The sequence below is a fragment of the Notechis scutatus genome, chromosome 1 (assembly GCF_049901735.1).
Source record: "Notechis scutatus isolate UNSWTSFEM ecotype Mainland chromosome 1, rNotScu1.2, whole genome shotgun sequence".
In the NCBI taxonomy this organism is placed as follows: domain Eukaryota; kingdom Metazoa; phylum Chordata; class Lepidosauria; order Squamata; family Elapidae; genus Notechis; species Notechis scutatus.
The window spans coordinates 327982086-328002418 of NC_142009.1; the positions used below are offsets into that span (position 1 = coordinate 327982086).

At 42.3% G+C, this 20333-nt stretch overlaps 1 protein-coding gene across 1 annotated transcript in view; it reads right to left on the reverse strand.

Moving 5' to 3' along the window:
* Positions 1–20333, reverse strand: part of ADAMTS10 (ADAM metallopeptidase with thrombospondin type 1 motif 10) — an 82234-nt gene that overhangs the window by 30352 nt on the left and 31549 nt on the right. The window contains exons 8-15 of the mRNA XM_087951384.1: positions 18562–18605; positions 16651–16756; positions 13600–13746; positions 13353–13494; positions 8710–8817; positions 7545–7690; positions 7381–7444; positions 4279–4381 (exon numbers count right to left, since the gene is read on the reverse strand). Of these exons, the coding sequence (XP_087807510.1) occupies positions 4279–4381; positions 7381–7444; positions 7545–7690; positions 8710–8817; positions 13353–13494; positions 13600–13746; positions 16651–16756; positions 18562–18605 (860 nt within the window). The remainder of the gene's footprint in view (positions 1–4278; positions 4382–7380; positions 7445–7544; positions 7691–8709; positions 8818–13352; positions 13495–13599; positions 13747–16650; positions 16757–18561; positions 18606–20333) is intronic.

Genomic DNA, 20333 nt, shown 5'->3' on the forward strand with positions numbered 1-20333 from the left:
TCAGACAAAGTCTTATTGCTTCTTGGAATCTTTGGGCTGACCTCTTTCCAATCTGCCTCTGCTCAAAATATATTATTTTATCCTGTTCTGCCCTAATAAAATGTAATTACTGAATCATTCCTGAACCAGAGGAATGATATACCCTCTCCTCAGGCTGGGTGTTATTTTTCTGTATGAGTCCTTATAGTAAAACCCAGGGAGATGCTCTAATCACGAGTCATTCAAAAGTTCTGGAAGCCAGATCTTGGAAGGGGATCAATTCTTGTTAGTTTTCTAACAGGAAACATTTAAAAATTGATCATACAAATTAATCTATAGGAGAAAAGGACTATTTAGGTGCCAGAGGTTATACTATGAGCGCTTGCAAATGGCGATTTTCTCTGCCCTGGGTAGCATGTTCCCTATTGATAACATACTATTGAATGTGTCACATGATAGCAGTGTTCCAATATCTAAAGGGCTGCCATCAAGAAGAGGGGGTCAACCTTTTGGCACTTATGCCGTTGCAGCATCCCCATACTCACATGGTCAAAATTCGGGTGCTTGGCAACTGGCTCATATTTATGAATGCTGTAGTGTCCAGGATCATGTGGTCACCTTTTGTGACCTTGTGACAAGCAAAGACAACGGCGAAGCCAGATTCATTTAATGACTGTTTTACATCCTAAACAACCGTTACATGATTCCCTTAATAACTGTGGCAAAAAGGTCATAACATGGGGCAAAACTCAATTAACTGTTGCTTAGCAACATACATTTTGGGCTCAATTGTGGTAATAAGTCGAGGACTACCTGTAGTTGGTTAGGCTCCTGGATTTGCACAAAATAGCCGATGGGAGGACTTACAAGTTGACTTACACTTGACCTTTGAGCCATATGCCAAAGGTCTGGGACTTGTTTAAGGAGCTAAAATAATAATTTGGGGTTAAAAGTGCCCCCTCTCCCCTTTACTAACAGGTATGTGCTACCTTCTGGACCCTGAATCAACCTGCTTAAGTGCATTGCGTGAACCCAGGCTATCAGCAAGTGAAAGAGACTAGAAGAGGAAAAAACTGAAGTCATGCCTACAAATCTGAAGGAAGAAAATTGATTGCATATCCTTCTGTCCTCTTATATTTTAAAATCATTTCAGCTCTGGCTTCCTGGAGTTCCACACTGCTCGGCTCCTTCAGAGGGTGAGCAGCTGAGAAACCTGGAACTTATTAACAGATGTCTCAGAAGTGGTTTGGCTGAATGGCCGAGTCTGAGTGTTTAGCAAAAACAGATGGAAGAGTGGAAAGGAATCTCAGTTTGAAGGATATAAGCCAGCATATGCAGCGTTGGTGAGGTTTTTTTTTCTTTTCTTTTTTGGCCAAGGGCCACACTTGACCTTTGAGCCATATGCCAAAGGTCTGGGACTTGTTTAAGGAGCTAAGCATGTTTAAAGGAGAATGCTGGTAAATCAAGAAACCAAGCCCTATAAAGAATAGTTAATAAAAACACTAGGAAGGTTAGCAGGGGTGGGATTCAAAAATCCCAACAAACAGTTCTCTGCCTGGCTGCTGGGTGGGCGTGGACATGGTGGGCGTGGCCTACTGGAACTTCCGGGAGGGCTGTTTTTGCCTTTCCCAGAGTCCGGAGGCTTCCCTCAGGCCTCTGGGAAGGTGAAAATGGCCTCCCCTGGGCTCCGGGGGCCCTCCAGAAGCCGGGAAACAGGCCCATTTCCACACTTCTGGGACTTCCAGGAGGCCATTTTTTGCCCTCCCAAAGCCTCCATGTGGACCCTACACTTACCTGCATCCAAAATGGGCTGCATGGAGACTCCTTGGTGGGGCGGGGGTGGGGCAGCCAGTCGGTTCAACTATCGGTTCGGTGAACCAGATGTAAATTTAACATCCGGTTCGTGTGAACCGGCCTGAACCGGCTGAGTCCCACCCCTGAAGGTTAGCCTGCAGGACAGAAAATTAGAGAAAAGCACAATGCTGTTTCCTCTCCCCCCCCCCATTATTATATCTTACCAGCTATAAGGGGGACGATAATGTGAACCTGCTTTCCATGATTCCACAGAAGAACTAATGGGGAGAAGTGGCAGGGCAGCCATTGGGCTACACCTTCCTATTAACTGTCTAACCCTGGAGCAAACTTCCTTGAGATACGATGGCCTTTTCTTCTCTGCTGGAGTTTTAAGTACAGGCTGTAAATTTGCCTGCCAAGAATGCTGAAGTTGCAAGATTTCGGCACAGAGCAGGGAACTGGATGACCTTCGAAATTCTTTCCAACATAAAAATCCTACACAGTATATCTGGGTGGGCAAGCTTTTGGCAGCTGGATGCTGCACAATTTTTTTTTCCTTCAACATTTCCTTAGTAGAGAATTAAAGCTGCAACATGCTAGCCAGAAAATGTTCTTCCCCAGACATTTTTAAGATTATCATGGCATAGCCGAAGGTTTCTGCCTCCTTCTTTCCCTTGCACTCCCCCCCCCCACTTTACCTGAAGAATTATAAATGCCTATTTCCTGCGTGAAACATTATTTCCTCAGAACAAACACCGTAGGACAGTGTTTCTCAATTTTGGCGACTTTAAGATGTGTGGACTTTAACTACAATATGACAGCTGGGGAATTCTGGGAGTCTGGACATCTTAAAGTTGGCACGGCTGAGCTGTTGCAGCATTTCAAAATATGTTTTCATTACATGATCTTTTGTGTGTGTGTGTGTGTGTCTTCATTCCTTGTCCCAAAGGAATTAGCTGCAATAATAAATTCACCATGAAAAACCATCCATTTTTTTTTTTTTGGACAATCTCCCCTGTCTGGATTCCTCTCCACAGCCTTTCCTGGGTCTTCTCTCCCTTGTTTCTGTCTGCTGCCTTGTTGCTATTTCTATATTGAGAGTAGCGGGTGGGGAATGTGAAATTCCACACAATCTCTGAAAAAGCTTGAGCTGAGCAGCAGTCCCCTTGTGGATGCCTCCTTTTGCAGTTGTAAATCAGAGTTTAAAAAATAAGAGCTGCCTGGAAAAGCACCTTATTTCCTTTTTTTCCCTCTCTTGTCTGTCTATATCTCATTTTCTCGGCTATTTGCACAGCTGGATTAAGACCAACTGGTGCCTTAAGCAATAGTAACTCCTCAGGACTCCATTGCTTAACACAAGATATTAAGATTCAGTGCGGTAAAAATGAAATAAGTTATTAAAAATTCAGTTTTCTCCCAGGCTATTTTCCAGGTTAGAGACCTCATGACTATATTATATTATTTTTATAAGAAAATTAACTCTAAATATAATAAATATAAGCCAATTATTTGCTTAAAAAGGGGGCGATAGAGAAAAGGCAAATTTTCAACCATCTTGAAAGCGTTTTTAAAGAACATTATATCCTTCAAAAATTAGGAGACCACAGGACAAAGTAGAATCCCAAAGCAATAAACGGATGAGTGAAAATTGACTTAACACTTCTAATAACTTTGTGTTTTTATTACTTCAATGCAATTGTACCCCAGAGGGCCACAAGCACACCTCAATTGTCTCAAATGAGGGAACTCATTTGTCAGTTACTGGCCTGTAAGAATACAATATTCTACAGTTGGCAGGACTGAGATAGGATAAGGCATCCTTTCTTTATGGACCATGACAGAAGCCAGACAATAGCTGTTAGATATACTAATAAAGGAAAAGGTTTCCTCCTGTCCAGTTGAGTCCAACTCTAGGGGGTGATGCTCATCTCTGTTTTTTAGCTGAGGGAGCCAGCGTTGTCAGAAGACACTTCTGTGGTCATGTGACCAGCTGAGGCACACAGAACATTGTTACCTTCCCACCGAAGTGGTACCTATTCATCTGCTCACATTTACATGCTTTCAGACTGCCAGGTGGGCAGGAGCTATGGCAAGTAATGGGAGCTCACCCCGCGCGTAGCACTTGGGTCTCGGACTCAGTCTGTCAGCTTTCAACTCAGCGTCTTTAACCGCTGAGTCATCATTGCCCCTTGCAAATATGCTGATAGCAGCTTACAATTCTCTGAGTGTTAAACTTTACAGAGCATGCACAAAAACCCAACCCAACTCAAAACCTCCCTAGGAAAAACACTTTGGGCCTTTAGGATTCAACCTGCATGGAATTCTCACTGACTGTTGGAGAGAAAAATGGAAAAGCACAGATAGGATTGGAACAGGGTGCCCTGGAAACACAACCCAGTGGGCCAATTGTGCAAAAACATCCCACTCTGCAAAATTTTGTTAACTTCCACTTATGTTAAGTCCACGTGGATGTTGAAGCAGTCTGTTGGAAAATGCTACACTTACCCCCTCGGTATGTCTTCCAGGTATAGTATTTTCCCCGAAAGGGGATGTGATCAAATTCGGCACATTGAACCTCTCGGAAGTCTTTTGACCCAGGAAGACAATCCTAAAGCAGGGGAAGAATCAAGGAAGAAAGGAAAATCCCAGAATTATTATCAACAGCTGGATTTGATTATGTCCACCAATGCATGGATGGTAAGCTATTTCTGGCTCCTGATTAAAAAAAAAAACATCATGATGAAGGTGAAATAAAAATATTTGGTTATTAGGATGGAGCTTAACCTTGAAATGTAGTGTCTCCAGGAAAAGGTTTTGGGTTTTTTTTGGTTTTTTTTGCATTGAGATATATTCAAATAGAAAGTAAATGTATTTGTGACTCTTTAACTATTACAGATGGGGGGAAAAATGCTACATGAAGGAAGTCCTCAACTTACAACTATTTGCTTAGCAATCATTCAAAAGTACAGCAGAACTGAAAAAAGTGACTTATGACTAGTCCTTGCACTTACAACCGTTGTAGCTTCTCCAGGGTCACATGATCAAAATTTGGGTGTTTGGGTAACCAAATATTTGTATTTATAATGGTAGCAGCATCCCAAGGTTAATGAGAACACCATTTGTGACCTTCCCAGATGGCTTCCAGCAAGCAAAGTCAATGGGAGGAGCCAGATTCATTTAACGACCACATGATTTACTTCACAACTTTAGTGATTCTCTTAACAACCGTGGCAAAAAGGTCGTAACATGAGGCACCTCACTTAACCACCACCTTGCTTAGCAACAGAACGTCTTGTCCCAATTGCGGTTGTAAGTAGAAGACGGACCAGGGGAGAAGGACCAGGGGAAACATGATAGCAGCCTTCCAATATTTGAAGGGCTGTCACAGAGAGGAAGGGGTCAAGCTATTTTCTAAAGCGCCTGTAGGCCAGACAAGGAATAATGGATGGAAACTGAGCAAGGAGAGATTCAACCTGGAAATAAGGAGAAACTTTCTGACAGTGAGAACAATCAACCAATGGAACAGAAGTTGCCCTCTTAAGTTGTGGGAGCGCCATCACTTGAGACTTTCAAGAAGAGATTGGACTGCCATTTGTCAGAACTTGAGCAGGGGGTTGGACTAGATGACCTACAAGGTCCCTTCTGATTATCTGTTATCTGTTACTACCCGTACAAGGAATTCTGTGGCCGAATTTGCAGACAATTTTACGGGTTCACCTAATAGACTGAACCATTAATTAGCCAAGTGGTCTAGATTCACACAATGCATAGCCCCCAAACAAGAACCTAAACACAAAACTAAAACCCCATGCCACCAACTGAAGTTAAAACTGACCCTGCTTAGCATTTTGGATGAATGCAGACAGGATGTTTTTAACTGCCCTGATTAAGTAACCCCTGATGGATGTGCCCTGGGAATATATAACACAGGGGAACTGGTGCCTCTCACAGCTCTGTAAAAGGGAACTTTTGATAATAATTTCCCCCAAAGACGATCTGAAATTGATTTTTAATTTCAAAATATTGCCTGGGGTGGGGAAGGAAAGAAGCTGCTTGGTGCAGCTTTTGAGAAAACTTGTAGCAGGCATAGTGGGAGGTGCAGAGAGGGTAAAGTCTCAACTCCACATTATTAAACAACAGTTGGAGCAAGGATTAATATGTTGAATTATCTTTCAACCAAAATGACTCATGAGGTTTGAAGAATTTTCTATGAATTCCCACCAGCTGGCCAACCCAAAATTCCTTACAGCTAAATGCAATTTCAGGCAGCGTCAAAGAAGCGCAGCTTGCAAGTATGGGAAGCATTAGTGGTGGTTCTGATGCAAGTCTTAGGTATTGTGTCTGGTTCTGAGCACCCACCCAATTTAGAAGAATTCAGAAAAAACAACACAGAACTGTTTGAGAGAAGCGCAAAAAGGATGCTTGGAAATGGATGGAAATAGGTTCTGCTAGGAAAGTAGGAAATTTAGTCTAGAGCACAGGTGTCAAACTCACTGCGTCACATTGCTGTCACGTGACCAATTATTGCAATGCTTTTTTCCCCTTTGCGGAGCTGGGGTGAGCGTGGTCTGCATGTGATGCATCTGGCCTGCAGGCCGCTGGTTTGACACGCAATGTTTCTCAACCTAGGCAACGTGAAGATGTGTGGACTACATGCTGGCTGGGGAAATCTGGGAAACATAGTCCACATATCTTCATGTTGGCAAGGTTGAGAAACACTAGCCTGAAGAAGAGAAGACCAAGGAAAATGTACGTATTGATCTTTCTTTCTTTTTCTTTCTTTCTTTCTTTCTTTCTTTCTTTCTTTCTTTCTTTCTTTTCTTCCTTCTTTCTTTCTTTCTTTCTTTCTTTCTTTCTTTCTTTCTTTCTTTCTTCTCTTTCTTTCTTTTTCTTTCTTTCTCTTTCTTTCTTTCTTTCTTTCTTTCTTTCTTTCTTTCTTTCTTTCTTTCCTTCCTTCCTTCCTTCCTTCCTTCCTTCCTTCCTTCCTTTCTTCCTTCCTTCCTTGCCTGCCTTCCTCTCCCTTCCTTCCTTCCTTCCTTCCTTCCTTCCTTTTCTTTCTTTCTTTCTTTCTTTCTTTCTTTCTTTCTTTCTTTCTTTCTTTCTTTCTTTCTTTCTTTCTTTCTTTCTTTCCCTTCCTTCCTTCCTTCCTTCCTTCCTTCCTTCCTTCCTTCCTTCCTTCCTTCCTTTCCTTTCCTTTCCTTCCTTCCTTGCCTGCCTTCCTTCCCCCTCCCTCCCCCCTCCCTCCCTCCCTTCCTTTTCTTATTTCTATAGCTCCTCAAGTACCTGAGGAGGCCCAAACTATTCTGTATCACATGGAATAATGTGCAGAACATGGAATAATGGTTTTAAAATACAGGAAGGCTGATTCACTTGAGTATTGGGGTGGGGAGGCAAGAGAAGCTCAAAAGAGAAGCTTAATTTCCCAGGAAAGAGGTGGGCCCTCCTCCTCCAGATGTGTCTGACAGACACTATACATCATTGTCTCGGGATGACTTAATAGGAATTCCTGCACTGAAAAAGAGGGTTAGACTTGATGGCCTAAACAGTTTTTTCCGGCTCTAAATTTCTAGGATGTTGCACAGTGTGTTTGTGGTTAGTGTTACTCACATCAATGTTACACGACCGGTAGCGCTTTCGTTCCCCTAGGCAATACCTTCCTCCAATGGTTGGCCTTTTGAAAAAGAAAAAAAAATATGGGAAAGAATGCATCATTGTGGGCTCACAGTGCTATGCCCAGAGGCTGCACCGAATGTTGAAAGTGGACCGCTTACCTTGGACTGTCGCAATAGCGAGTGGATGAGGAAACACCTCCCCCGCAGGTCCGGCTGCACTCTCCCCAGGGGGACCAGGCGCCCCATGCTCCATCCACCCCTTCTGGCCGCATGCCGAAAGGTACGCATTCCCGCTTGTAGCACCACTGAGTAGGGTGGAGGCAAGGTGGATGGAGAGAAAAAAACACAGGCAATATTGCAGAAATTTAAAGTGGTTATTCCTAAAATCCTATTGCTTTAGTCCTTGAGTTACAACCTCGAATTGAGACCAAGTGGCTAAGCAAGGTGTGTTCAACTTCTTTAAGACCCATCGGACCAGGTTGACGTGCTTGGAACAGGGACACAAGGTGTTGTTGAGTCACGCCCAATTTTATCCGCTTTTTTTGGACATGGTTGTTAAGCGAACCGCTGCCGTTAAGGGAATCACAGGGTCGTTAAGCAAGTCTGGCTTCCCCCCCGTTGACTTTGCTAGTCGCACACCAGCTGGGAAGGTCAGAAATGATGATCATAGGACTCCAGGTTGCCGCAACCCTCATAAATACATGCTGGTTGCCAAGCCTGCAAATTTTGACCACATGATTGTGGGGAATGCTGTGATGGTCCTAAGGGCTAGGAATGGTTGTAGGTCACTTTTCTGAGTGCTGTTGTAACTTCAGTCAATAAATGAATGGCTGTATATCGAGGACTATCTGTACCCTTGAATATGTCACCAATGTTTTACCCCGAGTTCCTGTTTTGAATATAGGTATGATTTATAAAAATAAAGGAAGCCATCTCCAATTGGCTCATTTGTTACAGGAAGTCACAGTACTAGGTAGAAGTATTTGGGGTCCCAGCTCAGGTGCAATAGGAATCTTCTGCATGCAAAGACTAGATGTGTTATTACTGACCAATGAGCCTTTATTGTACTAATTAGATCAGTGTTAAATTTAAATTTACCGACAAAAAAAATAAAGGGAGAGTAGTATAGCTTTTTAGCTCTCATCAGCTAGTCATACCCTTCTGGGATCAAACCATTAGTTAGATCCGTGTTTTTCAAACTTGGCAATTGGAAGATACATGGACTTCATGTTGGCTGGGGAATTCTGGGAGTTGTAGTCCACGTATCTTCCAGTGGCCAGGTCTGAGATGCTCATCCCTTCCTGATATCATGGTTTTTCCTTACCCCCTTTTCAATGGTGTTAGTCTGGCATATGGTCCCTTCTGCAGCTGGAATACTGTTGGTGATACACCGGTTGCTCTTGCTAAGACACCACAGCTCATTGCAAACTTCCTGGATGACAAACAAAATAACAGTTGGTGGATTGTAGGAACAGGAAAAGAGAGAGTGCCAAGAAGAGTAATGGGGTGGGATACGGAGCTGAGTGAATTCAGTTTTGGTTTAGCTGACTTTTTCATTTTTCCAGCCATAAGTAGTTTTGAATCAATTGTTTCAGCCTTGATTATGCATGTTTTTAATTTTTTCTTGGAAACTCACATGATTTTTTTGCAGATTGTCCAAGGATCATTTTATACTCATTTTCTGCATATTTCTGCATTAGATTTTTCTAACCCACTGTCTTCGATAATCTGCATTTTCTCCTTATAAACAGACATTAGAATGCAATTCTTGAATTTACAAAATTTGGAAAAAGTAGAGTTTGCAGTAGGTAAGTGTCTTCTTCGCAAACAACAAACTGCATACATTTGCATCAAAATAATCTCAAGCTGACTGCTTCCCTAGCTATTTGCAGATCTGAATTAAAAATGGGAGTACTGATACAATCTTTCAGCTATCTGAAATAAGCAGAAAAATGGTCTTCCAACCTGGCTCAAATAAACATGAAGTTAACCCTAAAGACAAATGCAAATTTAGAGTGTACGGATTATAGCAATAAATAATTAAAACAGGTTTGTTCTATACAATATAAGGATATGTTCATTTTCCCATATGTGGCCACCTTTATTCAGCACACTTACTTTGTGAACATGAATGTGGTTTTTTTATATATATATATATAAATCAGGTCCAAAAGAGGAAATACTATACAATACAGGTAATCCTCAACTTATGATCAGAATTGGGGTCAGAATTTTCATTGCTAAGGTAGGCAGTGGTTAAGAGAGTCGCACCCCTGTTTGTCATGGTTGTTAAGAAAATCACTGCAGTTAAGTCAGGGGTGTCAAACTCAAGGCCGGATCGGCCTGCAGGATGCTTAGATGTGGCCTGCACAGCCATCCTAGAAACAAGGGATGGCCCGCGGTCAGTGGTGGGATTCAAATTGATTTACTACTGATTCTGTGGGTACGGCAGGGTAAGGATACTGTAAAATCTCCAATGAGAGGTGGTATTTGCCGGTTCTCTGAACTACTCAAAATTTCCGCTACTGGTTCTCCAGAACTGGTCAGAGCCTGCTGAATACCACCTCTGTCTGTGGTGCCTCTGCCAGTGAAAATGGAGTTCGGGAGGGCCACGTGCACAGAGGGTTGCAGGAGGCCGTCGCAGCCAGAAGCTGAGCTTGGGAGCCCGTTTTCACTTGGCAGAGTGCTCGGGCCACCACAGGCGCCCCTGACATGAGTGACGTGGAGCTGGCCATGCCTACCCTAGCCACACCCACCCCGGCCCACGGAGGTCAAGCACAACCCTGATGCGGTCCTCAATGAAATTGAGTTTGACATCCCTGAGTTAAGTGAATCATGTGGTTATATTGACTTTGCTTGTCAGAAGCTGGCTGGGAAGGCCACAAATCTTGATCACATGACTCTGGGATGCTGCTAGCTTCGTAAAATACGTGCTGTTTGCCAAGTGCCCAAATTTGGATCAGATATCCCTGTGGATTCTGTTTCAGTTGTAAGTGTGAGGAATGGTTCTAAGTCATTTCTTTCAGTGCCGTTGTAATTTCAAATATCGTTAAACAAACAGTTGTAAGTCAAGGACTACCTGTAAGATTACATTTGTAATGAACTACAATTTCTTCCATTTGATAGCACACAGCTACAAGTTTCCTGCACATGAATGAATATCACAGGGGAAAAAGTTGTGGGCTTATTTTCCATCGTCCTAGTAGTCTTCGGATTACGACCACAATGGAGCCCAACTTTTCTGTTGCTAAGCGAGATAGTTAAGTGAGTTTTGCCCCATTTTACGATTTTTCTTGCCACAGTTGTTAAGTGAATCACTGCAGTTGTTAATTTGTAACACGGCTGTTAAATGAATCTGGCTTCCCCATTGACTTTGCTTGTCAGAAGGTTGCAAAAGGTGATCACATGACACACACACACACACACCCGGGACACTGCAACCATCATAAATATGAACCAGTTTCCATGCACCCAAATTTTGGTCACGTAACCATGAGGATGCTGCAATGGTCATAAGTATGAAAAACAGTCATCTTTTTCAGTGCTGTTGTAACTTCAAACAGTCACTAAATGAACGGTTGTAGGTCGAAGACTACCTATACCTGAAGTAAGACGAGAATCAACAGATAGAAGCTTTATAGTTGGAGAGAGAAACTTGAAACAAGGAGGCTATGAGAGCAGTGGGACAGCCTGTCTTCTGAAACAGTAGTGGCTCCATCACTGGAGGTTTCCAAGGAAAGGCTGGTCGGCCCTCTGTCTGGGATGCTTTATAGGGGGAAGCCTTCAAACTTGACAGCTTGAAGACTTGTGGACTCCAACTCCCAGAATTAGCTCAGGAATTCTGGGAGTTGAAGTCCACAAGTCTTAAACTTGCCAAGTTTGAAGACCCTTGCTTTAAAGATTCCTGCCCTGGGCAGGGGATTGGGCTAGAAAATCTCCAAAATCTCTCCTCACCCTAGCATTTATGATTCTATAATTCTACAGGAAATGTAACTGAGTCTCTCTGTGTCTTTTTTTCCTCCTACAGATAGATACATACATACATACAGAGTTCAAACAACACAAACCAAAAGCAGCGTCCAAAACTTAAACAACAGAAAGGAGTCTTACAAGATAACAGCGTCATAATTTATATTCACAGCATATCACGCCTACATACATACATACATACACTTGTCTAAATCTCCCCACACAGCTACATAGTTTGCCTCCGCCACCAGATGGCGTACTCCCTAAATCAACGCTGGCTTGATGCCTCCCACGCTTGACGTTCAGCCCTTCTAGTTCTGCATGCCATCTGTCAGCTTCCGATCTGTGACCATTTTGTGATCAATTGCTGGCAGAATGAGGTCGAGGTTCAGGGAGAGGTCTGTGTATAACTTCATCCCCTGCTCACATCTGCTTCTAATAATTCAGACTAGCAGGCTCCAGCCTTCATCCTCAGAGTCACAGAGTCAAACTACAGCAGGATCATCTATCACAAACACATACATACATACATACATACATACATCATATATATAGCGGATTTGCTCTTCATTGGGGACTGTCAACTAAAAAGATACTCCTTTGGTCTTTTTAGCTGCCAGAAAAAGGGAGTGAGGGAAAGCATGGCATTCTTGAAATGCCTAGATAATCACCTCGGCAGCCCAAAGTTGTCGGAGCATAATAAAGTTATTGGAGAGCATGAAGGATGACTCTTGGAGACTGATGTGTCCCATTGGAGAAGTCACATCCAGGGGGTGGGGGAAAGTCCAGGGTCCAGGGGGAAATGTATGATGTGATTTAGTATCGGCTGCACCCAGCCACGCGCCAACATGGCAATTTCTAATAAACCAATTTACTTTTTCTGAGATGCGGCTAGAGACTTTTGATTTGAATGAGGGTGGATTTGTTGAAGCTCTGACAGGGACACTGAAATAACTACAAGGAACATTATTATTTTGGCTTCAAGAAATGCACCATCCTCTCTGACTCCTTATAAGCTGTCAATCTGATCGGTATAAAAGCACATTATTACAATGACTGATCAGAAATAACCAAACATCAGGGGCACCTCACTCAATTCAGGAAAAAGTTAGACATGACTAACAGGTTGAAAAGGTGTTGTGGTTGATGCAAAAATCATGACAGTCATAAAGTGAGTGATGGCAGCTGATTTTAAAACCTTTGTTGTGATGCTTGTTAAGGGAAAGCAATGTCCATTAAGTGAATGACATGGTTGTTAAGTGAACCCATTGTTCACTATGGGCAGTTTTCTTTTTTTCTGGAAACCAGAAGTACATGCTGGTTTTCAGCAATAACGTCATAAATTCGGGTCATATGATCACGGGATGCTACAAGCAGCCTGTCAACTCTGAAGCTGGCCTGACTGAGGCCATCTTGGAGGCTTCAGTGTTGCCACAATGGTGCTGAGGGATAGGGAGGGGTGGAGGGAATATAGCTGGAATTTTGTAGCCAAAACAAAATAGTTTCCCTTGAGAACCAAGGATATTCCCACTGGTGGCTGAAGAGAGAAGTGAAGTTTCCAAGCAACCGAACAGCATCTTGATTGGGCCATGTGACTGATTGGGAAAGGGGGGGAAACTTTAGTTTTAATTAGGTGAAAACCACAGGAACCTTTAGAGTCGGTTTTCACCAGTCAGTGCCAATATGATATGTCCAACAAACTTGTTCTTTGAGGACCTACTTGCCTCGGAATTCTGTTTGCTATGGATGTATTATTTGGAGCCCCAAATGTGAGCCAGTTTCCAAGCATCTAAAATAGGGTCACATAGCCCCAGAGGGAGGGAACTGGATGTCAGAACTTGGAATCATAAGTAGCTTTATTGGGATTCGTCATAACTTCAAATGGACGCTATGTGAGTGGTCGTAAGTTGAGGACTACCTCCAATGTTTTTGCCTAACTAAAATTCCTTCCTTCCAACCCCTTGGGAATCAAGAGGAAAAGCAGGAAGGCTTCTCTACCCCATATTTACACTGGCGAGATTTTGTTCCGTACTGAAGCCGGCACTGCTCGTCTGCATCGTAGGCTTGTCCTGGAGCCACTGTAGGGTAGATGAAGTCTTGCTTGGGTGGAGCATTATTCAGGCAGAGTCCCATTCCAGAGCTAGAGGGAAGGAGCACAAGTTATGAATGACAAGGATTTGGGAGAAAAGAACGCCAGTTTTGGGGGAACGAGGAACATTCGATAATGAAGTGAGTCAAATCTTACTCCAGGAAGCTGGTTATATAATCTCTACTGCATGCTGACCACACAAAGGGGTTGGTCTTCATAGTGATATGAGCTGCCATGAGTTTAGCCGTCTCCCGTCCCCGGGCTCCACAGCTATTTCCAACACCATCATGGTTCATGCCAAACCTGGAAAAGGGGAGAAAACATTATGTTTTGTTTTGTTTTTTAACATCTGGAAGGGCCTTCCCCATCCAAGGAAGATGGAAACCCGAAATGGGTGCACTACAGAAGTCATATTCAGCAGGTTCTGACCAGTTCTGGAGAACCGGTAGCGGACATGTTGAGTAGTTTGGAGAACCAACAAATACCACCTGACTGGCCCCGCCCCCATCTGTTCTCTGCCTCCTGAGTCCCAGCAGATCAGCTGGGTCTTCTTTGGTTGCCCTGCACAGGAGAACGGAGCTGGAAAGCAGGTTAGTGGGGTGGGGTGGGAATGGGGATTTTTCAGTATCCTTCCCCTGCCACACTCTCCAAGCCACGCCCACCAAGCCACACCACACCCACCAAGCCATGCCCACAGAACCAGTAGTAAAAAAAATTGAACTGGTGCACTAACACTCTTTCGCAAGGCCCTGAAGACGTGGTTCTGCCAACGGGCCTGGGGAATCTAGAGCAGGATGGAGCCTATTAAAACGGCTGGTATGAAGTATGGGGCTGGTATGAGGTGGGCTGGTATGTCGCCCACCTGGGGGGAGGTTATTATTTTTCTTTTTTCTTATTTTTATTTCTTTTATATTGCGTTTTTATATAAGCCGCCTTGAGTCGCCATGTGCGAGTAGGTGGAATATTTCTAAGTAAATAAATAAATGAGTAGCATGAAAGTTGCTTGCATATCAGATTTCCGGTTTGTCGGCTTTGCGAGCGGTAGGGATTCGCGAAGCTGCGCGATCCCTGCCGCACTAGCCGTTTTTGGGGCTCCGATCCGAAAGGGTGCGGAGCAAGGCTGCCCTGCAGGGGCAGCTGAAGGTAGGGGATCCGGGAAAGGGTTTGGGGTGCTGCAGACCCCCTCCCTAGTCGGCAGAACCCCTTTTACCAAGACGGTGCAGCGGCGGTCCGTAATGGCCGCCACAAAGAAGCCGGCAGCTGGGCAAGTATGCGCAGGAGGAAGAGGAGAAAGTTTTTAAAAGTGAAAGTCTTCTTGGTCGATCCAGGACTCTAAGATATATTTAATTTAATTCCTGAAAATGATGGTTTTTTGGGTGATTCTTTCCACAAGAGAAAATAAGCGGCAATTCTGAGGTGCTGAAAGGAAAGTTTACTCTCCCCCCTGACGGAATTAATAAATGGATATTGAGAAACCTGTTTTTTTTTTTCAGGTAAAACTAGCTTTTTGGGATAAGTCGGAAGGGAGAGGACAAAAAATATATTTATCTGGTTGGACTTTGTTGGAGGAGATGCCTTAAGGATTTGAAAACAGAAATAAAATCTTAATAAGGCTTCAAAACACAGATTTGAATTTTCTTTTTTCCTTTGTCTGATACTACCCCTGGAAGAGAAAGGGGGAATTTTGGCTTGGCTTGGATTGATTGAGGATTGTGGACTTTGGGATTGTCTTATTTTTCTTTTGGAATATTTTGGTTGGTGTGAGAAGAAAGAGGGAAAAAGAAAAGAAAAGATCTACAATGGCTTTTTCCTTTGAGGAACTGAGGGATGAATATGAGCAAACAAAAGCAGCCTGTAAAGATGGTATGGGAAAAGCTTTTCTTTTTTTAGAAATGGCGTTGGTTAACTATGAACAGACAATACAGATGGAAGTAGAAGAACAACAAGAAGAAGATGAAGACGCCATCTTCAATGAATCCCAAAATTCATCTAAGAAAGAAGGAAGGAGGAAAGCGAGGAAAATGAAGGACTTCAGATCTAAAAAAACATTTAAGAAAGAGAAAAATATGATGCAAAATAAATACAATGATAGCAAACAAGAGAAAAAGGGAATACAACAGAGAAGGGATGCAGGCAAGACAGAGGTTAGAAGAAGGGGGGGTAGGAAGATTTGGTGGGGGAAGAAAGAAAGGGGAAAGGCGGAGAAAAAGCCACAAAGTTTTAAAATTAGATGGGAAAAGAGGAATCTTTTTTAGGGATAATGGGTAAAGCATAAATTTTTTAAAAAAAAGATTCTGCAAGGTACACAAGATGGTATTGTAACATTTGTATTAGAAATAGAAAATTAGAATGGCTTAAGAGTTAATAAGAAATTAAAATGTTGAAATGTTTAATAATGATTGATTTTTAAAATGTAATAAAATATTGAAGGGAAAGGCAATGAGAATGCTATAAGATTTATTATTTAGATTTATTATTTAACTACGTATTTAGGAGGATATTATGTATTTAAACATTTTTGATTTTTTACTCTGTTTTTATTGTCACTAAAAGTAAAAATTAGTAGATAGAATGTACCAAGCAGAATCAAATTGGGTATTAGGTGTTATTTTAAATGTTAATCTAATTAATTTAGGGAGAGGATAGAAAGGCATCATGCTCTGATTAGTGATTTCAGGAGAAATTCTTTTTTTTTTTCATTATAAGGAATGAGATAGAGGGATAATAAAGGATGGGCAAAAGATACAAATATAATGATTTAAATTAAGATGGATTGAATAAGATAGAATTATGAAGAGTGAAATGTGTGGAGAAGTTTATATAGAAGATACAGAATGGTAAATAAAATAGGTAATGATCTGTAAGATGAGCATGAATATAATTAAAGCCCATATAAAGAGAGGTACCTGGGGCCAAGTTACTTTACTAAAAGATTTTTTATATGTATGTTTGTGTTTGTTTATGTCTTTGAGAGTATTGGTGAAACCTTGTAGAAACATAGGAGAGTGACGATAATCAAGTCAGAAAGAAATAGATGAAATAATATAGAAATGTATTGTATAAGATAAGGTTTTATCTAACTTGTTAAATTTATAATGGAAAAAGGTTCAAATATGTAATGGTTGATGATGATTTGTTTGTTTTTGAAATTAATAAAACTTGCTTAAAAAAAAAAAAAAGAAAGTTGCTTGCATATGGTACACTTACGTGTGGCCTATCTCGTGAGCAATGGTGAAAGCTGTGGCCAAGCCGAGATCTTCATTGATGCTGCAGCTCCTTTCACGTTCACACATGCCACCCACAGGGGCCAATCCTGGGGAAGGGAAAAACATGACCGTGGGGAGCGGAAGCGAAGTCTACCCACTTTGTGGTTCTAGCCCACTTTCCAATTCAGTGTTTAGTAGTGTTAAAGATTTAAAAATGTTCATTAATTAGTTCATCTATTAGAGCATGGCTCTCTTTAGGACCTGTGGACTTCAACTCCCAGAATTCCTGAGCCAATATGGCTGGTTCAGGAATTCTGGGAATTGAAGCCCACAAGTAGCTGCCCACCTGTGTTAAAAGGCAAGTTAATAGACATCACCTTAAAAACAACACATTTCCCCATATTATTAATTATATCAAGGCTATTATATTGCTGCCCTCCAAGCCCCATACTTGAGAGTCTGTTACAGATTTCATCTATCACAAGCTGCCACAATGGACAATCCCAGTTCACTATTTGAAACTTTTTGAGAGACTGAATGTTTTCATTCAGCCGTTCTTTGCAAGCAACGATTGAGGATGATTGTAGCTCAACAAACGTGCTTAACTGCAACTCCCAGAATCCTTAGCCAGTGTGGCATAATTCTCCTCCTAAGGAAATACTACTACTATGTAAACCTACTCCCAGGCCAACTGTATCCGGAAAAGAAACCAGAATTAAAGATAACAGTAACAGGAAGATTAGGTTACCCCGAATTGGTTGTGTTTACCTCAAGATGCTATAAACCTTACTTCAGATAAGCAAAATATAATTGCCTTACCCTTATAATGGGCCATGCCCTTACAAACACAACTTCAGGTAGTTATTGACTTACGACCAAAACGGAGTTGGTAAAGTGACTGCTGTGGTTGTTAATCAAACATTGCAATCATCAAGTAAACCCATTGTCCGCTATTGGGCATTTTTGCCCACCCTTCCACCCCCACATGGAAGTAAATCCCAGTTTGATGCAAAAATGTCATTAATCATAGTCACATGACTGCAGGATGCTGCAAACATCTGTAAATATGGAGTAAATGAGTGTGTGAAATGTAGTCACATAACCCCAGGGCAGTTCTGCCACCTGCACTTTAGAACCCAGTTGTAAGTATCTTTTTTTTGGGGGGGGGAGGTCCCTTATAACTTCAAACAGTCACAGAGCATCTGGTCATAACTCAAGGACTACCTAATAGCTTAACAAATATTTTGCATCAATCAACACATTAAAAAAATGGCTGAGGATTCCAATGAAACACTATATCATGCTCTACTTATGTCTATGGGATTGGGGGCAGAGGCAAAGGATGAAAATGATGCAATTCATATGCATGATGACCCAACTGCTAATTTTTCATAATGACATCAAGAGGCACATATTGACAGTGGTGTTTGTTATAGACCAAGGGTCTCCAACAGAGGTGATATTCAGCAGGTTCTGACCAGTTCTGGAGAACCGGTAGTGGAAATTTTGGGTAGTTCAGAGAACCAGCAAATACCACCTCTGACTAGAGATTTTACAGTATTCTTACCCTGCCACGCCCACCAAGCCACGCCCACAGAACCGGTAGTAAAAACATTTGAATCCCACCACTGGTCTCCAAACCTGACAACTTTTAAGACTTGTGAACTTCAACTCCCAGTATTCCCCAGTGAGCATGGCCAGCTAAGGAATTCTGGGAGTTCAAGTCCACAAGTCTTAAAGTTGCCAATTTTGGAGACCCCTGTGTATAGACACTACTGCAAACCCCATTTTGGCCTATTTACTGAGTTGTATGATCCCAGCCCAAGTAAATTTTTTCCACTTCAAAAAAATCAGCATAAAAAATTAGTGTAGGCTATAATGATAAGCATTTGATGATACATTTTTTACCTACCTAAAGTTCCACAGGGTTTGTTTTTGTAAATGCAAATATCATATCTAGGAGGAGGGGAAAAGAGAAGAAACAAAGAAACAAAGAAAAACGTCATATCAGATTCCATTGCACCGATTAAACTGTGTTTTCTGCAGGGTTATTGCCCGGAAAATGATCACCAAATGAAGAATCTATGAAAACTCCATAGAGCGGGTGGGGTATGTAAGCCTAAATTTTGATGTCAATATTTTCATGCATTTTCATCAGTGGGCCTGTTTACAACCATCCCCTGAATGTAAAGTTTGAATAAAATAAAATGGGCCCTGCAAATCACCATTGAAAGCCAGATGGGTAACTTTGGGCCAGTCTCTCTCTCTCTCTCTCTCAGCCCAACCCACCTCACAGGGCTGTTATTTGGAAAACAGGAGAAAGAAGAAATATTAGGTATGTTTGCCGTGGAATTATCTATAAAAACAATAAAGGTGGGATATAAATAAAGCAATAAAAATAAACTGGACCGCTGGGAGGGATTAAAGGAATTTGATTGTAATTCTGTTAAATTAAACTATTTTGTTAGGAGCCCTGCTGAGTCTGACCAAATATCCATCAAATTCAACTTCCCACCTTCTTCTGTGACTGCAGGGAGAAAAACAAGCAGACCACGAAAGCAACAGAAGTATCAGAAGTATCAGAACTATCAGAAGTAACCCTCAATTTTCAACCACAATTGGGAACCGAATTTCCACTGTTAAGCAAGGTGTTTGTTAAGTGAGTGGCACTTGACTTTACAAAGTTTTGCCCCATGGTTGTTAAGTGAATCACTGCAGTTGCTGTGAATCACATGGTCATTAAGTGAAAAATCCCCCATTGATTTTGCTTGTTGAAAGCTGGCTGGGAAATGTTGCAAATGATTACATACTGGGGCACTGCAACCATCGTAAATGCATTCCGGTTGCCAAGCATCCAGATTCTGATCATGTGCCACAGACATGCTGATGTGAAAATTATAAGTGTGAGGACCGGTTGTATGTATAAATCAGAGGTGGCATTCAGAAGGTTCTGACCAGTTCTGGAGAACCAGTAGTGGAGATTTTGAATAGTTTGGAGAACTGGCAAATCCCACCTCTGACTGGCTATGCCCTCATCTATTCTCTGCCTCCCAAGTCCCAGCTGATTGGCTGGGTCTTCTTTGGTTGCCCTGCATAGGAGAATGGAGCTGGAAAGCAGGTTAGTAGGGTGGGGAGGGAATGGGGATTTTGCAGTATCCTTCCCCTGCCACGCCTTCCAAGCCACACCACGCCCACCAAGCCACACCACGCCCACCAAGCCACGCTCACAGAACCAGTAGTAAAAAAATTTTGAATCCCACCACTGGTATAAATCGCCTTTTTTAGTGCTTTTTTAGTGCTGTTGTAAGTTCATTAAACGAATGGTTGAAAGTCAAGGGCTAGCTGTACTTTGCTCAACTGCTTGTTAGAGGTGCAGGATTGAAAACTGGGTCTTGGAGAGTTTACGCATTCCCTGGGAATTGGATAAATTTTGTGATGGCACAACATCAGCTCCAGGTGAAGGTAACTTGAACTTAAGACTTCCCCCTCTGCCCAGTGGTAGTCCCAGTGGTGGCATTCAGTAGGTTCTAACCAGTTCCGGAGAACCGGTAGTGGAAATTTTGAGTAGTTCAGAGAACCGGCAAATCACACCTCTGACTGGAGATTTTACAGTAACCTTCCTCTGCCACGCCCACCAAGCCATGCCCCCAGAACGGGTTGTAAAAATTTTTTTTGAATCCCACC